General features: G+C 40.2%; 2 protein-coding genes across 2 annotated transcripts; both read right to left on the bottom strand.

Annotated features, from left to right (window-relative positions):
- Positions 1-13,757: 13,757 nt before the first annotated feature.
- Positions 13,758-15,239, bottom strand: LOC147506395 (uncharacterized). The gene is made up of 2 exons (XM_086605759.1): positions 14,575-15,239; positions 13,758-14,283 (listed from the first exon to the last, which is right to left on the bottom strand). Exons 1-2 carry the CDS (start codon positions 15,237-15,239, stop codon positions 13,758-13,760), a joined length of 1,191 nt encoding a protein of 396 aa, XP_086461885.1.
- Positions 15,240-16,001: 762 nt separating this feature from the next.
- LOC147506394 (uncharacterized) lies at positions 16,002-16,712 on the bottom strand. The gene has a single exon (XM_086605758.1). The coding sequence runs from the start codon at positions 16,710-16,712 to the stop codon at positions 16,002-16,004; it is 711 nt and encodes a 236-aa protein (XP_086461884.1).
- Between the last annotated feature and the right edge of the window lie 407 nt (positions 16,713-17,119).

Genomic DNA, 17,119 nt, shown 5'->3' with positions numbered 1-17,119 from the left:
AACTCCCCGAATCGCTCCATCAAGTACCCAAAGGGCATAGTAGAGAACGCCATAGTCAAGGTCCAAGATTTTTACTACCTAGTTGATTTTTTCATTTTAGATACTGAAGTGGCTTGTGACTCCATTCCTATCATCTTGGGACGTCCTTTTCTTGCAACTGCTAACGCTCTCATAAATTGTCGGGACGGTTCAATGACATTGTCTTTCGGAAATCTTTCTGTCGAACTCAACGTGTTCAAATTAATGAAACAGTTTACCGATCCTATAATGGAGAGCGAGATTAGCTTGGTTGATAGTCTTGAACATAATTATTTCACAAACTCTTTTCCCCCAGACGAGATACACCAATTTCTTTCTTTTGATAATCCGAAGTTTGACGATGACTCGTACATAAAGGATGTCCATGCATTATTAGAGTTAGTACCACTATTTGACCACTAATCTTTGCGTTCTTGGTGATTGAAGAACCGGTTTGCTCTTTTCCATTGAAGAGATGATCTCTCGAATCCTTGATCCCCAATCCTCCAACTCCGGTTTAAAACCTCTACCCTCTGATTTGAAATGCGTGCATCTCGATCTCGATGGTAGTCACCCTATCATAATTTCTGCTCCTTGACTCTGGACAAATAGGCACGTTTGATTCATGTCATTAAATGAACACCGCTCCTCTATCGGATGGTCCTTAGATGATATCAAGGGAATAGACCCTAGCATATGCATGCATCGTCGTACATCTTGATGATGGCACAAAGACATCGCGAGAACCACAACCCGCCTTAATCCCGCCATGAAGGAAGTAGTGAGAGGAAGTTTTACGTTTACTTGATGCGGTATCATATACCCTATCTCGATAGTATTTGGGTTAGTCCTATCCACGTTGTTCCCAAAAGTCCGGCATTCAAGTTGTACAAAATGAAAATGGTGAGTGCATCTCCCACTCGCATTCCTTTGAAATGGAGAATTTGCATTGACTATCGCCAAACTTAATGCGGAACCCATAAAGATCACTTCCCTCTCCCATTCATTGAGCGGATGCTAGAACGCGTTAGCGGTCATGCTTACTTACTTTTTCTTGATGGCTATTCGGATATTTCCAAATTGTCACGATCCAAAATTGATCAAGAAAAACAACTTTCACATGTCCCTTTGGAACCTTTGCATACAAACGAATGCCTTTTGGTCTTTGTAATGCCCCAAGTACTTTCCAACGCTGCATGCTTCACATTTTTAGTGATATGGTGGAACGTTATATGGAAGTCTTCATGGACGACTTTTCCATTTACGGAAATTCCTTTGACGACTGCTTATCCAACCTTTCTAAAGTATTAACGCGTTGCGAAGAGAAAAATCTGGTACTCAATTGGGAGAAGTGTCATTTCATGGTTACCAAGGGACTTGTTCTAGGTCATATTGTTTTTTTGACGGGATAGAGGTCGATAAAGCTAAAATTGTTAAAATTGCTTCGCTACCTTTCCCGTGCATTAAAATTGATATCCGTGCCTTTTTAGGCCACTGGTTTTACTGGGGAGATTCATTCAGGATTTTTCTAAAGTTGCTCGACCTTAACCAATCTCCCGCTTAAGGATGCGATGATTCGACTTCAATTTCAATTGCAAACAAGCTTTTGATACTCTAAAAACCGCTCTGACTACCGCTCTTATCATTCAACCCCCTGATTGGTCTCAACCATTCGAACTGATGTGTGACGCTAGCGACTTTGCTATTGGCGCCGTACTAGGCTAACGACGTGACGACAAACCCATTGTCATTTACTACGCTAGTAAAACTCTTAACGACGCTCAACGTAATTATACCACAACTGAGAAAGAATTCCTAGTTGTTGTCTATGCTTTGGATAAGTTTCGCCCCTACCTAGTTGGAACATCAACCATCATATATACTGACCATGCCGCAATTCGGTACTTACTGCGCGCAAAAGGGCGAAAACAACGATTGTTCCATTTGGATCCTTCTCTTACAAGAATTCACCCGGAAATCAAAGACAAAGAAAGGAACCGAAATGTAAATGTAGCCAACCATTTATCAAGGCTGGTTGGTGACATTGATAGTGATTCTAAAGCTATCGGTGATTCCTTCCCGCATCGAATACTTGTACTCTATTTTCTCATCTCCATGGTGCGCGGATATCGTTAACTACCTAGTCTTGAGGAAGTCCCTCCTTTTGGTTCGTCCCGATCATAAAAGTTTTTATCCACGTGAAATATTATTTCTAGGATGAAGCCTACCACTTTAAGTATTGTTCCGACCAACTCATTCATCGGCTGCATTCCGACCGAACACACACACCGACGTATTATCCTTTTGCCATGAACAATCTTGTGGAGGTCATTTCGATGGAAAGAAAACTGCAACCAAAAGTGTTACAATGTGGTTTTCTTGGCCTACCCTTTTTCGCGATGCACCGCGAACATTACATAGATTGCATTCGTTGTCGGGCACCTAGGTCGAATTACCAAAACGAAATATGATGCCTCTAAATCCTATCTTGATTGTGGAAATTTTTGATGTTTGGGGCATTGATTTTATGGGACCTTTTCCTATTTCTCAAGGTTTTCTATATATTTTAGTCATTTGTAGACTATGTTTCCAAATGGATTGAGGCACTTTCGCGTGTCGCTCAAATGACCATAAAGGCTGTCGTGAAATTTATTAAAGAAAACATTTTCTCGTTTTGGTGTCCCCAAAGCTATCATCGATGATGGGGGTACACATTTTTGTAATAAATTTTTTGGGTTTTTAATGAAAAAATATGGAGTTACTCACAAGGTTGCTACTCCATACCACCCACAAACGAGTGGCCAAGTGAAAGTCTCCAATAGAGAGATAAAGTCTATTCTGGAGAAAACTATCAACCCATCAAGAAATGACTGGTCTCTCCGCTTATCGGATGCCTTGTGGGCATACCGAACAGCATTTAAGACACCTATAGGGATGTCTCCTTACCATATTGTTTTTGGAAAACCTTGTCATCTGCCAGTTGAACTTGAGCATCGTGCCCTTTGGGCTATCAAAAGCCTCAATTACAATATCATCGAGGCAGGCGAGAAGCGAAAACTGCAATTAAATGAGCTGGAGGAGATTCGGAGTGATGCTTATGATCTCTCGAAATCCTACAAAGCTAATATGAAAAGAGTGCACGACAAGCACATTTTGGTAAGGATTTCAAAATTGGCCAAAAGTTTTAATTTGTTCAACTCCAGTTACACATCTTTCCCGGTAAATTGAAAATCACGATGGTGCGGTCCTTTCATTGTGTCGGTTTGTGAAACATTATGGGGCAATCTCTTTGCTTAATCCAAAAGATAACAGTGAATTTCAAGTCAATGGACAACGCCTAAAACATTACCACGAATTACGCTCACCAGATGTTGAACAGACTCTTCTTCAGGATCCAGTATACACAGACTAGATGTTTCGTTTGGCGTACTCAATCTTGTTTCTATAGAGGGTACGCCATTTTGGTAGCCGGGCCATCTTCTATTTTATGATCTCCAAAGTTCTTTGAAGTGTGTGGTTGTAAGCGCCGGAACCTTAGTCCACGAAAACCTTTTTTTTCAGAACTGAGTATAAATGTCTTCTGCAACACGAGAAAATGTGCCTTTCGGTAAACAATGGGTACCTAAAATTTCACCTCCTTCCTTCTCTTTCCTTTTCTACTCTCTGCCTCGCGAACTTCAGCTAATCATTTGGTGTAAGTCTCACTCATCACGAATAGGGAATGGTCGTAGTTCTTTTGCTCGTAAACGACGTGCGCGAAGGATGGGTTGGTGTATGCATTGCCAAACACACCATACGCCTAGGCCCTGACTTCCTATCCGATACTAGCCAGTTTAAGGTATACTTTTGTCTAACACCAGCTGCGCAGGATAATCTTCGTCGCCGCACCGTTTCTCCCACAGGTTGGGATTCGTCTTGAGAATCTAACGTTAACAGACTCGATTCGTCTTGAGGATTTGACGTTAAAAGACTCATCTTGTAGATATGTTTATGTTATTGCCTTTTCCCTTTGCATTAAGTTTTGCACATGAGATTCGTGTCCAACCTCGGATGTCGCATACTTGGAACATAAATGGGCAATGGATTCCACCAGACCAACCCTAGAATTGGTTACTTTGAGTTCTCTTGGGGCGGTTTGAGAATAGCCGTATGTAATAAGGGCAATTTTATTAGACCGTAGCGTGCACAGTCCAGGATGGTACCGTCCTGCCCCTAACCCCATAATACATAAAGGTAAAGCCACAGTCTGGCTGGATTGGGTTCGCTCCAGAGTCGACATGACAGTTGTCTATGATTATAGATGGTGACTCTTTTGGACATCCAGTGTTCTTCACGCTTATCTCCTTTGTATATAAATAAAACATTGTTTATAAATAAAACACCCTCCTTCTTTTCAAAAACTCTTGTGACCTTTAAGAACGACTCATACAATTGAATAGCATTTTTTGTGCCGATCATTTCAATATCTCATTCGTCCAATTCGGAGTCCAAACGAGTTGTGGGTAAGCATTTAGATTTTTTTAGGCTTAAATCGGGCTTTAGGCTTGATTTGGGCTTGGGAAATTTTTGGCCCAACCAAAATATCGAATTCTCGGTCCATTTAAACACAAAAAACCGGAACACACGCGTCACATTTACATCATTCTTCTCCCTAAAAAACCGGATCTTGCCCCCTCTCGATTTAGTCTCGCACGAGACAGGCCCACACTAAAACCAGGTCTCGCGCGAGACCCTCACATCTCCGACCAAGATTTCCTTCCGTTAGAACATCCCATTTCTCCCCCTCATCAGTAATCAATAGCCATCCTCTCCCTAAGACCCGGTAATGGCGGAAGCAGTGGATTTGTGTGGAATTTTTTTTTGTAAATTTGTTTGAAAATGGGATGTTTGCTCCATTCTTTGATCATGAAATTCACTTTAGAGGATGGGAGAGTTTGTTATATACCAATGGAGGGCTTTATTCCAAGGATTTGGTGATGAAATTCTACGACAATGGGAGCTTTAATGGCGACCATTTTTGGGTCACCGTCGAGGGTGTGCGCCACGAAGTCACACCTGTGTTGCTCTCCGGGATCACGGGCATTCCTCTGGTCGACCATGTACTGACTTAGCAGCAGTCCGTGTACCCACGGACTTACGACCTAATGCTTGACACGCTAATCGAGGGAGAGTACAACATCGGCGGAAATCGCGATATCGGACGGGTCGGTCGCAACGGAACCGGTAAATTTGTGACTCAATGGTTGGGACTGAACGTCATTGGCACCTCGAAGCCTTCGGACATCAACAAGACCTTCCTCCACCTTCTCTGGATCCTCCAGGAGCGAAAGGGTAACTTTTGCATCGTTACCTTTCTTTTTGATATTATCACACATGCCACTCTTAGGTCAGCCCCTCTTGCCGTTCTAGTAACGCAAGTTATGATTAATCTAGGTTTTCTGTCCGCCACCCCACTACTCCCTATACCACAATATGAGAATATGCTTGTCTTCAAGAAATGCATACAGGACCCTTGGGAACCCACAGCACCTAAGGCTGCCGAGCACGCTAGCATAGGATCCTCTCACCCACCCTACTTTGATGAGACTGCCATGAGTAAGATCACCCACCCCATAGAGGCCTTACGTGCTGTGAACAGTGGTCTGAGAGACATGTACACTTGCCAGGTATCGATGAGACGTACCTTAGGCGAGTTAAGGACAGATATGACCACTCGCCACGAGTCGATGACAGACAACATGGGTGAATTCCAGCAGGAAATGAGAGCTTCCATGACTGCATTTCAGGACAATATGCTTACTTTCGCCCGGAACCCGGTTCCAAATGAATGTTCATGGCGAGCCAAGATCGATTCGAGCTCGGTGATGGATACTCCCGGTGATATCCGGGCAGTTAGCCTCCACGGGGCTTCGTCTTTGCCGCGGCGTCGCCAAGACTCCTGGTTCTTCTTCTGCGGCCCGAGGATTACGCTCGACACACGAGGATCATCAGTAGCTAGATTTATTTTTTCCGGTCTTGTATAATATTTATATCAGATATTTTATTTACGTGTTTTCATTTTCCAGCTTAATAGTAGATGGTTTCCTAAAAATTTCTATCTTGATATATTAGTTATATATAATATTATAGTATATAGGTAGGAACATATATTGGTAATAATAAATTATATACATATATATATAAATATATATTTTAAATGTCATACTTAAACAACAAATTTTAACGTAAACTAACGTTTTATAAAACGTTCAGAAACCGATAATAAAAACGCATAAAAAATGGTCAGAAAACGGTCATGAACCACATCTAAAAAACGGTCAGAAAACGGCAATTTTCTTTCTATAAATAAGTTCAACTCTTCCTCCATATTCACTCATTTCATATTCTTCCCTCTACACTTCTTATTCTAAAAAACGTTTTTAGATCACTCCAAGTTCAAGATTCATGGATGCACTAGAAAAGTTTGAGCAGCAGTAGATTGAATATGCTACTCAAGTCTTCATGCTCGGTTGTTTTATTATAGTCATGTTGTTAATGTGGCATATAGTTCTATCTAATATTTAGGTTTGTATTTAAGTCATCGTATCATTATGTTGTGTTTCCATACCGTTGTACGTTCTTACATCTTATTGTGATAATATATCTACATTTTCCTTGTCCTTCTACTTACGCTTTTCTAAAAAAATAATAAAAAAAAAATAATAAAAATAAGGGGGGGCACTCCTTGTCACATGCCCCATTCTTCTCATCCACACTATACATCCACTTTTGCGCATATCTTAGAAGATACACGTGGTCTAACTACCCTGTGACACCTCGAAACGTATCTTTTACATTTTTGGATGGGTGCCTATTTATAACAAGGATAGACACCTCAAAAATTTAACTTCCCTTTTTCCAAAATAATCTTTTTCTTCACCACTCCATCTTTAATGGCCCTCACTTTCGAAGTTTAGGTGCCGAGCAAAATTTTATGGAAAATTTCCAAAATGGTCTTTTTTCATCCTTTTTTTGACACTGAAATATTACATCGAGGATGGTACCCTCTTTTACACCATAAGCAAGCATTTTATTCCAGAGAATTGGTCTTGTTATTTTATAAAAGCGGTTATTTTCAAAACGGACAATTCTTTGTCCGTGCTAACGGATGCGAACATGAATTGACTATGGAAATCATCTCTAAGGTACTTCAAATTCCTATTACAAACCAAGGAGTACACCTTCAGGATTCACCTTTCGATAATGTCCGGCATCTGATGTTTGCAACTATCCTTCACGGCGAATACAACCGGAAAAACCGCATTGTTTATCAGCGATCTTTGCAAAAGAACCAATTATCTGTGATCCAATGGGTAGCTCATAATGTCCTCGGTACGTCTAAGACTTCCGAAATAACCAAACCCCTCCTCCATTTACTCGGGGTCTTGCGGAGTAAGCGCAATGATTTTGCATTATTAAATTTCTCGGAATGTGATGCGCGCGTGCGGGAAAAAAAGGCGACTCCTTTACCAACCATTGTGACACTTATCATGATACATTGGGGTTTTCTAGTACTTCTCCTCATACACCTCTCTTGAATAGCTAACATTCTTACCATTCACTTTCGGTATGTAGAACGGATTAAGGAACCCGGCGTTGCAAAGAACCATGTCGGTCGGTGCGGAACCAACGAAGATTGTTCCACCGACAACATCTTTCTTGAAAAATGCATTATGCAATGTATTTAATCCCATGGAAGGGCTTAAGCAAATTCAACAAGGACTGATGACATTATTCAAACGCGTTAAACATTATTATCACCGGCCTTCTTGAATTTCGGGACCTGCGGACAATAAACGAAGAGGAACAAGCACAATTCTTGCACGCCACAACCAATTCTTGGCAAATCACACTCTCATAATGGAGAACCACGTCGAGATTTACGGATGAAAAGCAAAATGTTGCAAACAGTCGCTGCCGCGGATTGACGACATAGAAAATCTTATAAACGATCCCTCCCACAAAAGGATCCTCGCCGTTACTTGGGCCAATGAAACCATTTAAATTTTGCAATTTTATATTATTTATCATTTTCTTTTTAGTTTTTAATTATCGTACGGTAATTTGTTTTTACTTAATTATTCTCATCATACTCTAATATTTGTTTATCCTTGTCTAAACAGGTCACATTCTTTTCACACATCTTCTACAATGGAAGCTCCAAAGATGATTCCAAAACAATCTTTCCATTCATTCTGAATTCTCCGGCATATGAACATCTTTTCAGAGACTGCATCACTTAAGTTGGTTGGAACTCTCTTATTCTACACCCGGAGCAGACATACTCCCGTGTTTGGCAACTTATTTTTATGATCACATGGAAGATCTACCACCGTGTCCGGGGTTTCCCTTTGAATGGTTTTACACTACGTATTGGTAACACCCGACATGCTTTTTATGAGCCAACAGTGGCTATGGCTCTAGACCTTCCCCATCTTCAGCCAGATCTCCCCATTCAATACATGATAGAGAATGACTTTAATGACTATTCTAGGGAAGATTTTGCTGCCCGGTATGGGGATGGCCTTGCCCACGTCAAAGAACATGCCAAAGCTGGCCGATGGCCGGACTTCACTATTCCACTAGCCAGTATGACCATGAATGTTGGAACTGCCATGTTATTTATTCTTGTGAACATCATGGGGCCGGGGATTGGCATTTTTCCACTGCATCAAAGTCAGCGTGTAAGACATTAATTCCATGCATTGGCCCAGCAACATACCGCCTTCGACATTACAGAACTAGTAATTGAGAATCTTAAGAAGGCTCGGTCTTTTCGGCAACACTATATCACCCCGATTCACGGCATGATGCGGGATAGTGCGACGATACTTCCCTCGGTTCGCGGCCACCTTTGGAATTTGGGTAAAGGTCGGCTCTATGTGTCCAACAAACAAGATAATTCGTTCTTTATGATTTCGGACATGGCGGCGCCTACGCAAGGTATCTTAAGAAAGTTAGTTCTTTCCCCGATGATGATAAAATGATAGCTCATCTAGACAATGCAAAGAAGAGGAAGTGGAGTGAAGTCCGGAAAGCTATGATAGATTGGTGGGATACAAAGGAATGACATTTCTTTCTGAGGGGCGAGGCAAGGATGGACTATCCCCTAGTTCAAGGTTGGGGGCAATGTGAGTTGATGCATGTACATATTTGTTTTACGTTTTGATGTGAAATAAATAAATAACCTAACAAAGTGTGCTACTCTAACAATTATGTTTTTCTACTTTTATGATGTATAATATATAGTGTGTTACAATAAATTTCTGTGGAAGATGTCACTAGATTTTTGCTCAAAGCCTCTCGGTGTACTCTTTCTTCCTCTTAACACTTTGAGGACCACGATGTCCATTTGTTTGGGGAATTGGTGAGAACCTTTTGCAAAAATTAGGCATGCATAGTTGTATATAGTTTACTTGATATCTAAATAAACGTGTTTAGTGACAAATTCTTTCCCTTTCTATGATGAAAAATATTTAGAAATCTCACCCTAGCATCGAAATTAGGACTTGTTTTTAGAAACTTAATTTAATCATTATGCAATAGTTTGTACATCTTTTCATGAGCATTCATGCATTGACTATCATTTAATGTACACGCGGTAAGTTTAAGGACCCACATTTAGACAACTTAGTTTCCATATCCTGTAAGAATCTAACCAAAAGCCTCAAAATGTGTGATATATGAGTAATGACCAGGAGGAGTAGTTCTTCCGAATAGAGAAGTTCACACGCCTACTTACTTGATCACTACCCAAATCCTATCGAGAATTTAGGCCTTCTTTGGATTGATATAGCCAAAAATTCACACTGTAAAACAAAAATTTACCGCTAGTTAAGCCCCCATCAACCTTTCATTAATCCTTTCTACTTCACCAAAAATCATTACCCATCTAGTAACCACAAATAAATAAGCCTGCCTAGATGATGAGTATGAGAAATAGGATGAAGTGCAGAAAAATGAAGAGAAAAACCTTGTCACAAATCAAAATCGGTTACTGTTTGAGAAAAAAAAAAAAGAAAAAAAAAAAAATAGAAATATGTTTCCAAAAATCAAAAGAAATATCAAGATTAGAATTCCCCAAAAATCAAATCAAAAGGGAATACAAAAGCTTGAAAAATCCAAGTATGGAAACCCATGTTAGAAGCGAGGGAAGAAAAATAGGGATTCTCTAGTATAAATATCTCAAGACCTTATTCTCTCATACTTATCATTTTTAATTTTTCCATTCCAGTTTCTTTTACACTACCACATAAACCCCATAACACCTAATAAAGACCTCTAGCTCGATTAGGAGTAGGATAGTATGATAATAAGTAGTAGTTGTGACTTCTCGACCTCGGCCTCCTCATTTGTCATTGAGTATGTAAGGAAACGTGTGCCCACTTACTGGGAGATAGAAAAGCTTGAGTGGAAAAATAAGAGAGAAATTGTGTTTTACGACACACACTGTGAGAACCTACTTAAGGGCCATTTATCCAAATGATCCGAAAATTGACCACGCTTGTACATTTCATTATAAGATCACTATATGCATGCTCATACGTAGATGTTTAGATTATTGTATATATATTAACTTGAAATTTGAAAGAATTAAATCCTTGTTTCCCCCGCTAGTGAGATGTCTAGATACCTGAGATTAATTAAGGAAACAAGCCTTTGTTACTAAGTCGTTGTAGTATAAATGAAGTTTGTGAGTATCTTCTTTGGAAAACTCTCACGAGGCTATAACTCGTCCACTAGGGAATTCCTAGTGGTTCAAGACCTTGTTGCATACGGTCAATGTAACCGCACTCTGCGAAATGAGATTTAGCTTAGGACAACACATTTTTGACCACTTATTATTTTAATGTCTCTTCTTTGCTTGAGGACAAGCAAAGAGTCTTTTAGGGGTGGTGTGATAAGCACCCAAAACTGTAATATTAAACCCCCGAGACATAGCATTTTGGTCGATTATGTGTTTAATAATCATGTAATAATTATATTTTCGTACTTTTGCAGGTTTCCGCAATTAAAATGAATATAATGATAAAACATGCATCGAAGCATGGGAATATTGGAATATTTGAAGATTCCCACTCAACCCCCGTGAAGCCCAACAAAGCCTGACTAGAGCCGAAGTTTCCAAAAGAACAAAACCAGTGCAGAACGGGTCCACATATAAAGAAGCAGCAAACTTCCGAAGCTCAAATCAGATAAATTTAGATGCCGACGTTGTCTAGTGAAACTGCCATAGCGACGAGGCGGCGAACTCTGCTAGACGACGAAAGTCGTAAAACGCCAAAATCGGCCGCCCCCGACCCACTCTGCGGGCCCAAAGGCATGACGAGTCAGCATAGGCAGGTGGCAAGTGATGGGTTCAATTTGGTGCCACCTTGCAAGAGGAAAGCCACGTACCAATTCAATGTTTGAATTGAATTGGGCTAAAAGACGAAAATAAAACATATAAAGACAAAACCTTATAAGCTAAAGGACAAAATTTAATACGGTTAAAACAAAACTTTGATTCTCAAAGTTTTGAACTTTTCAATTAGGTAACAAACAAACCTGATTAATTGTTAGGATTTCACGTGAAGGGTCTTCCGCCTATATATATGAGGGGGTAGCCTTCATTATTTTCCCTTCAGCATTTTATGCTCTAGCTTCCGCTTAGCAGTAGTTAGTTTTAATTCAGCACTTACATTCCGTCATTTTCATTCCAGCAGCTTAAATACTGTAAGTCATTTTACCCTTAATAACAGTCATTTCTTTTCTAGTGTAATTCTTGTCCTGCATTTATTTACTTAATGTATACAACAAGTTTTATTATTCCTTCAATGACCATGAGCTAATCCCCCCCCTTAGGGGGAGGGTTATGCTGCTCGTGTGAAAATCTGGATTGGCTCGTTAATATTCTAGAATCACTACTTAGGATTTAGGCATAGATTAGACATCCGGTCCCAAAATGACTGAGACTGTACCAATTTGGAGTGCTGATGCTCCAGAATAGTCTCGTGCGCGACCCAAAATGTCTCGCGACTCTGCAGTGTCGAACTGACTTTCCAATTTGTCCAAATTGATGAAATCAAGCCAGGAGCTGAAATAATATACCAGAGATGAGATATTAGTTAAACTCCTTATGCTAGTGCAATGCGACCTAGAGATGTGGGCATGCGCTAGGGATCAATACTCGACGTCGTCTCCGAACACGAGACGAATTAGAGATGTAGTGATGTGATAGTAAACTGTTGAAAAATGATTCTTGCATGAGCATGATTAACTCTCTCCCTATTTCTCCATCTTTGTTTACCTACATCAAAATCACCGTAGTAATTTACATTAATTGCACTACCGTTAATTTAATTAAATCCAACTAAAAAACCTAAAATCCTACTCACCAAAAGTTGTAATTCCAGTTGTGAATCTTTTCCGAGCCCTAAGGTTTGGACGATCCCTTACTCGACCTATCCTACCAAACCCACGTGAGTAAGGTAACTTGACTAAAACGTACGACTATACGGACGTTGGACTTTGGACTTTGGACTTGGGTCTTCGGACTTCAGACTTTGGACTGTGGACCTCGAACTTAAGAAAATAAGTAACTGAAATCAATAAACGTGTATAAAGAGTGTTTCTATCACGTGCTAAATAAGTAAATTTAAACAACCATGAAAAGAAAATAAAACTAATAATTAGGAAAAGAAACTACTTGTGCACTGACCTGAGAAATGCTTAAAGCAAGACTTCAGGGTATACAACATTTGAAGTAAGTTTTTTCAGCGTTTGGAGGCGAGAAAAGAACATTTATGCGGGCTCTTGGGAAGTGCACTTTGATAATGCCACATATAACTGGCCATGGCTGAAAACTTCAGTTCGAAGATCGATTCCCACAAACTTCACGGATTGTCCTTGTGATTTATTTATAGTCATGGAATAAGCCAAACGGATTGGAAATTGTCTTCTTGTCATATTGAAAGGAAAACATGAAGAGGATGGAGACAAATAGATCTTTGGAATAAATACACGGTTACCCGATTTTTCACCTGTAAGAATTTGGGCCCAGATAACGTGGGGTTGGCATTGCAACACCATCAATTGAGTCCCGTTGCATAACCTATCTCTGGGGACAATATTGCGCAGCAACATTATTAGACAACCATCTTTTAGCTTGAGTCGAAATGGTGGCAGATCAGTGGGATCAAGTGAGTTTAGGTACTCATTTGGATACTGATTAATATTTCTTGGATTATTTGCATCCGCCTCATCCAACTTGTCAGTAGCCAGAAAAATCGTAGTTTCTCCTGGGAACATACGTAAAGCTGCTGCATTAATGACATTGACATCATCATTTCTCGCAGAAATAATTGTCCGCTCAGTTAAATAGTCAGGGGTGACAATGGAAGTTGCATCCAAATGAGGATAAGTAATAGAAATCAGATCCTGAAGATTTATGCAATGATGGATCGTTGAGGGTAGCTCAATAACCGCTTCAGGATCGTTTCCAACCTGAAGGAATAAAATGTGAAATAGAATATTATGAGAATTATAATAGAGAGAAATGTTATAAATTAGTACATAAATGTTCATACCTTCGTTAAGAACTCTGCAAATAGTAAATTCTCATAATTGTCACGCTCTAATCGCATGTTTTGTACGAGAGTGAGAACATTGACGTGATTCCAAAGAAAAGAGCATCTCAAGCAAGCACGAACAATTTGCTCTCAGACTGCTCTAGGTATAACTGGTAAGCATTGACGGAAGTCACCACCAAGGACTACAGTAATTCCCCTAAATGGGTTATCATTGTCTCGAATATCACGAAGTGTGCGATCAACAACTTCCAAACATAACTTGTTTTGCATCGGGACCTCATCCCATATGATTAGGTTAGCTGCTCTGAATAATTCTGCTTGTGGGGAACACTTACTGAACCCACATACAGAATTATTTATAATATCTAATGGGATGCAAAAGGTTGAGTGAGCAGTTCGACCACCTGCCAATAGTAAAGAAGCTATTCCAGATGAAGCCACCATAATAGCAATGTGTCCTTGAGTACGACACGTAGCAGCAATGGAGTTGTAAACAAAAGTTTTTCCTGTTCTGGCTGCTCCATTCAAGAAAAATAGTCGTCCGCTATTATGAGCTACTGAATCTGTCACTTCACTATATGCAAAGTGTTGCTCAACATTTAAGTGGATGGCATTAGCGTGTGCCTCTTCAGTGTGTGGGCCAAATTGAAATTGCCTTTGCTCCCATATAAGTTTGTTCCAACAACTAAGCTCCAATTTCTAACTGGGAGCGGCATTGTAGGAAAATGAGCAAGAGTTCTACCACCTGACTCGAAGATAATATCATTTAGGAGAAATAAGCCATAAACTTGTACTTGGGCCTATAGGATGAGGAATGAAGAACGTGGTTTGAAGCTTGTGTGGAAGGTCATCACAAATGGTTTCACAAAATCCATTCCATAATGCTTCGGGTTGTACCGGATTGCACTCTGTGAGAATAATACAGAAAAGTCAACGAAGTTGATACCTAGTTTGTATGATTGCAACTTCTTGTAAACATTGCACCCATTCTCTGTCGTCTTCAAGAAGTCCACGCATAACACACGTTTCTTTGAAAGTAGGAAGCGGAGGACCATCTCCAATTCTCTTTAGATCATCAAAGGATTGCGGACTTTTCACAACAGTTAGAAGTAACTGCAAATAAAACCGCTCACCATAGTTAGGACTTGCAAAGTACATTCTGCTAATAGCAGGTGCTTGAGTCATTTTTGTCCATCTATGCCACCTTTTACTCCAAACATAATGTTCTGAAAATTCTTGATATGTAAGCCCTCGTGCATTAGGATCTGAAGCACATTGCTCGAAAAATGCAGTTATAGTTGACTTTTGTTGTTGAGCCCTTAAGAGAATATCATCCATTGATTCATTAGGATTGTAAACTACTCGATGCATTCCAGGGAGATAAAGTGCTAATCTCATAACATACGGCTTCTCTTGGTGAAGAGAAAACCCGAACAACCTCCAAACCGCTTCAGGTGGCCCGATATATCGTGCATCTAAATATTGTTGGATCTCATCCAAGTAATCGAACACCACTGTTGTCCTGTCGTGTCCTTTGAATATGTACTTGTGAATGTATTTGACACAATGTATCCCGGCACAAACTTCGACATTAATATGGCAATCGAACATCTTAGAAAGGTAGGGATCGTATGGAACGACATCCCTATTATCAACGTCATGCCCTCTAACATAATATTTCTTGCCGTGTCCGCGACGATGGTAGATAGGATATCGATTCTTATCCATGGTCGTGATCTTTTCAAAAAGCACGGGATACAGATTTTTTGCAGCACCTATTTACCATATATAGGCAACTTGGATTTTTAAGCCACATGGTCCATGAACCATACATCGATAACATCTTGGAACAATTCAGTTCGAGATCCGGATCGGAAATTCAAAGACAAAACAATGCGGTCAACCCGAAAGCAGCACACGAATTTTGTCTTGGTGTCGAAGATAAATAAGGGCGTGCATATGTGGTAGACCACGTTTCTGAAATTCAATTGTGTAAACATGTGCAACAACAATACCAAGCACACCCTTGTCTCTGATCTCTCTTATTAAGTCTTTTCGCTTTAGTTCAAACACACGGGCTACCACTTCTGGCCGATCAGTAGTAGTTTGGTTCTTCTGCAAGGCATTAATAACTTCCTCCTAGTGCGGGTTCGTAGTCATTGTGAGGAATATATCTGGATGGTTGTTGAAGCGAGTTATATCCATTGAGTCCTGGAATATCTCAAACATATGCCTTGGACTGCCGACGTATGATGCCGGTAGAACTACACGTCTTCCAACTTGCTATGGATTTAAGGTTTCTGCTGGGACATCAGTGAGATTTTGATATAATTCAACACAAAGAACATCTTGCCTAAATATGTAGTACCACAATTAGTTTTGTTCAGTGGCAGCCCATGCATCAACTAAGAATTCCTGAAACAGTTTTTTCCCTCGTAGAATAGCAGAATATTCGTTGGGGCACTGAAATAGTAGGTAAGAATAGAAGTCCATTTGTGTGAGGCATTCATCAGTGGTGGTTGAAGTTGAGGGGTCTGAACGCCTCAGGTCTGGTGACCACCCAAGCTCCCCATGAGGAAACATTAACACGTAGTGCAAAGGTAAGTAAGCTGGATGACATTCACTGATATGAACAAATTCAGTTCCCCCTTTAAGATAAATCACAATGTCTCGCATACTATCCCGCTCACTGCCATCTCCGGGTAAAATAACAGCAATCTCATCCGCTGATGGCAAGTTGTAGCGGCGTTTGTCAATGGCCGCACTATAATGTAAATAAGCATGGACGTGGAGATTTTCGTCATTCCCAACAGAAGCCGATCTAAGAACCTCGTATGCATGGAGGAAAATGTATGAGAAACAGTTATATTGGAGCATAGTTTCATGCAGGATCCTAAGAACATCTACATCCAGATTAGGATTCCGAAGCTGTCGAATATCCAATGCTGCACTTGGATCATAAATATATAGTTGAGAGTATGTTGCTTGTCTGCTTGGATCGGGAATAAGAGCTCCTGGTCGGTGTCGTAGTTCTCCATGTATAGTGAAAGGTCGTGGACCTCGTCCAACAAAGACACGTTTCATCAACACCTAGACTTGTAAATGCGAACGCATGATTGTATTGTCTCATGTACTTCTGAAAAGACTTTGACTTGCGATCAGCTCACTCGAACAAAGCTTTAAAGGCAGTAGGCAACGTTTGCAATCGAGGCATTTTTATTTTCCCTTGCAAATAGCAAGTCCCAAATTGAGGATTTGTTAGTGACGATCTACTCAACCATTCGTCTTTCCAATGAAGTGTATGGCATAAAGGACATTGAACATTCATTTCCCCTAAGGAGTGACTTCCTTGTTCAATTGGACGGTTAAAAACATTAGAAGGAAGTACATCATCTTCATCATCTGTCATGTCATCATTCACATCACATGGAACGGTATCTTGGAGTTGTTGTTGTCTACATAATATCAAACATGTCAGCAAATTAGACAAA

This window comes from Coptis chinensis, chromosome 4 (assembly GCF_015680905.1).
Source record: "Coptis chinensis isolate HL-2020 chromosome 4, ASM1568090v1, whole genome shotgun sequence".
NCBI lineage: Eukaryota > Viridiplantae > Streptophyta > Magnoliopsida > Ranunculales > Ranunculaceae > Coptis > Coptis chinensis.
The sequence above is the reverse complement of the archived record's forward strand: the minus strand, read 5'-3'. Positions and strand labels throughout refer to the sequence as shown.

What these genes read in the sequence shown, in the direction of transcription:
- LOC147506394 (XM_086605758.1), bottom strand. Translation starts at nt 16,712, where the DNA reads ATGAAACGTGTCTTTGTTGGACGAGGTCCACGACCTTTCACTATACAT.
- LOC147506395 (XM_086605759.1), bottom strand. Translation starts at nt 15,239, where the DNA reads ATGTTCGATTGCCATATTAATGTCGAAGTTTGTGCCGGGATACATTGT. An exon ending in GTTGCAATCATACAAACTAG is followed by an intron (nt 14,284 to 14,574) that starts GTATCAACTTCG and finishes ATGGGAGCAAAG; the next exon opens with GCAATTTCAATTTGGCCCAC.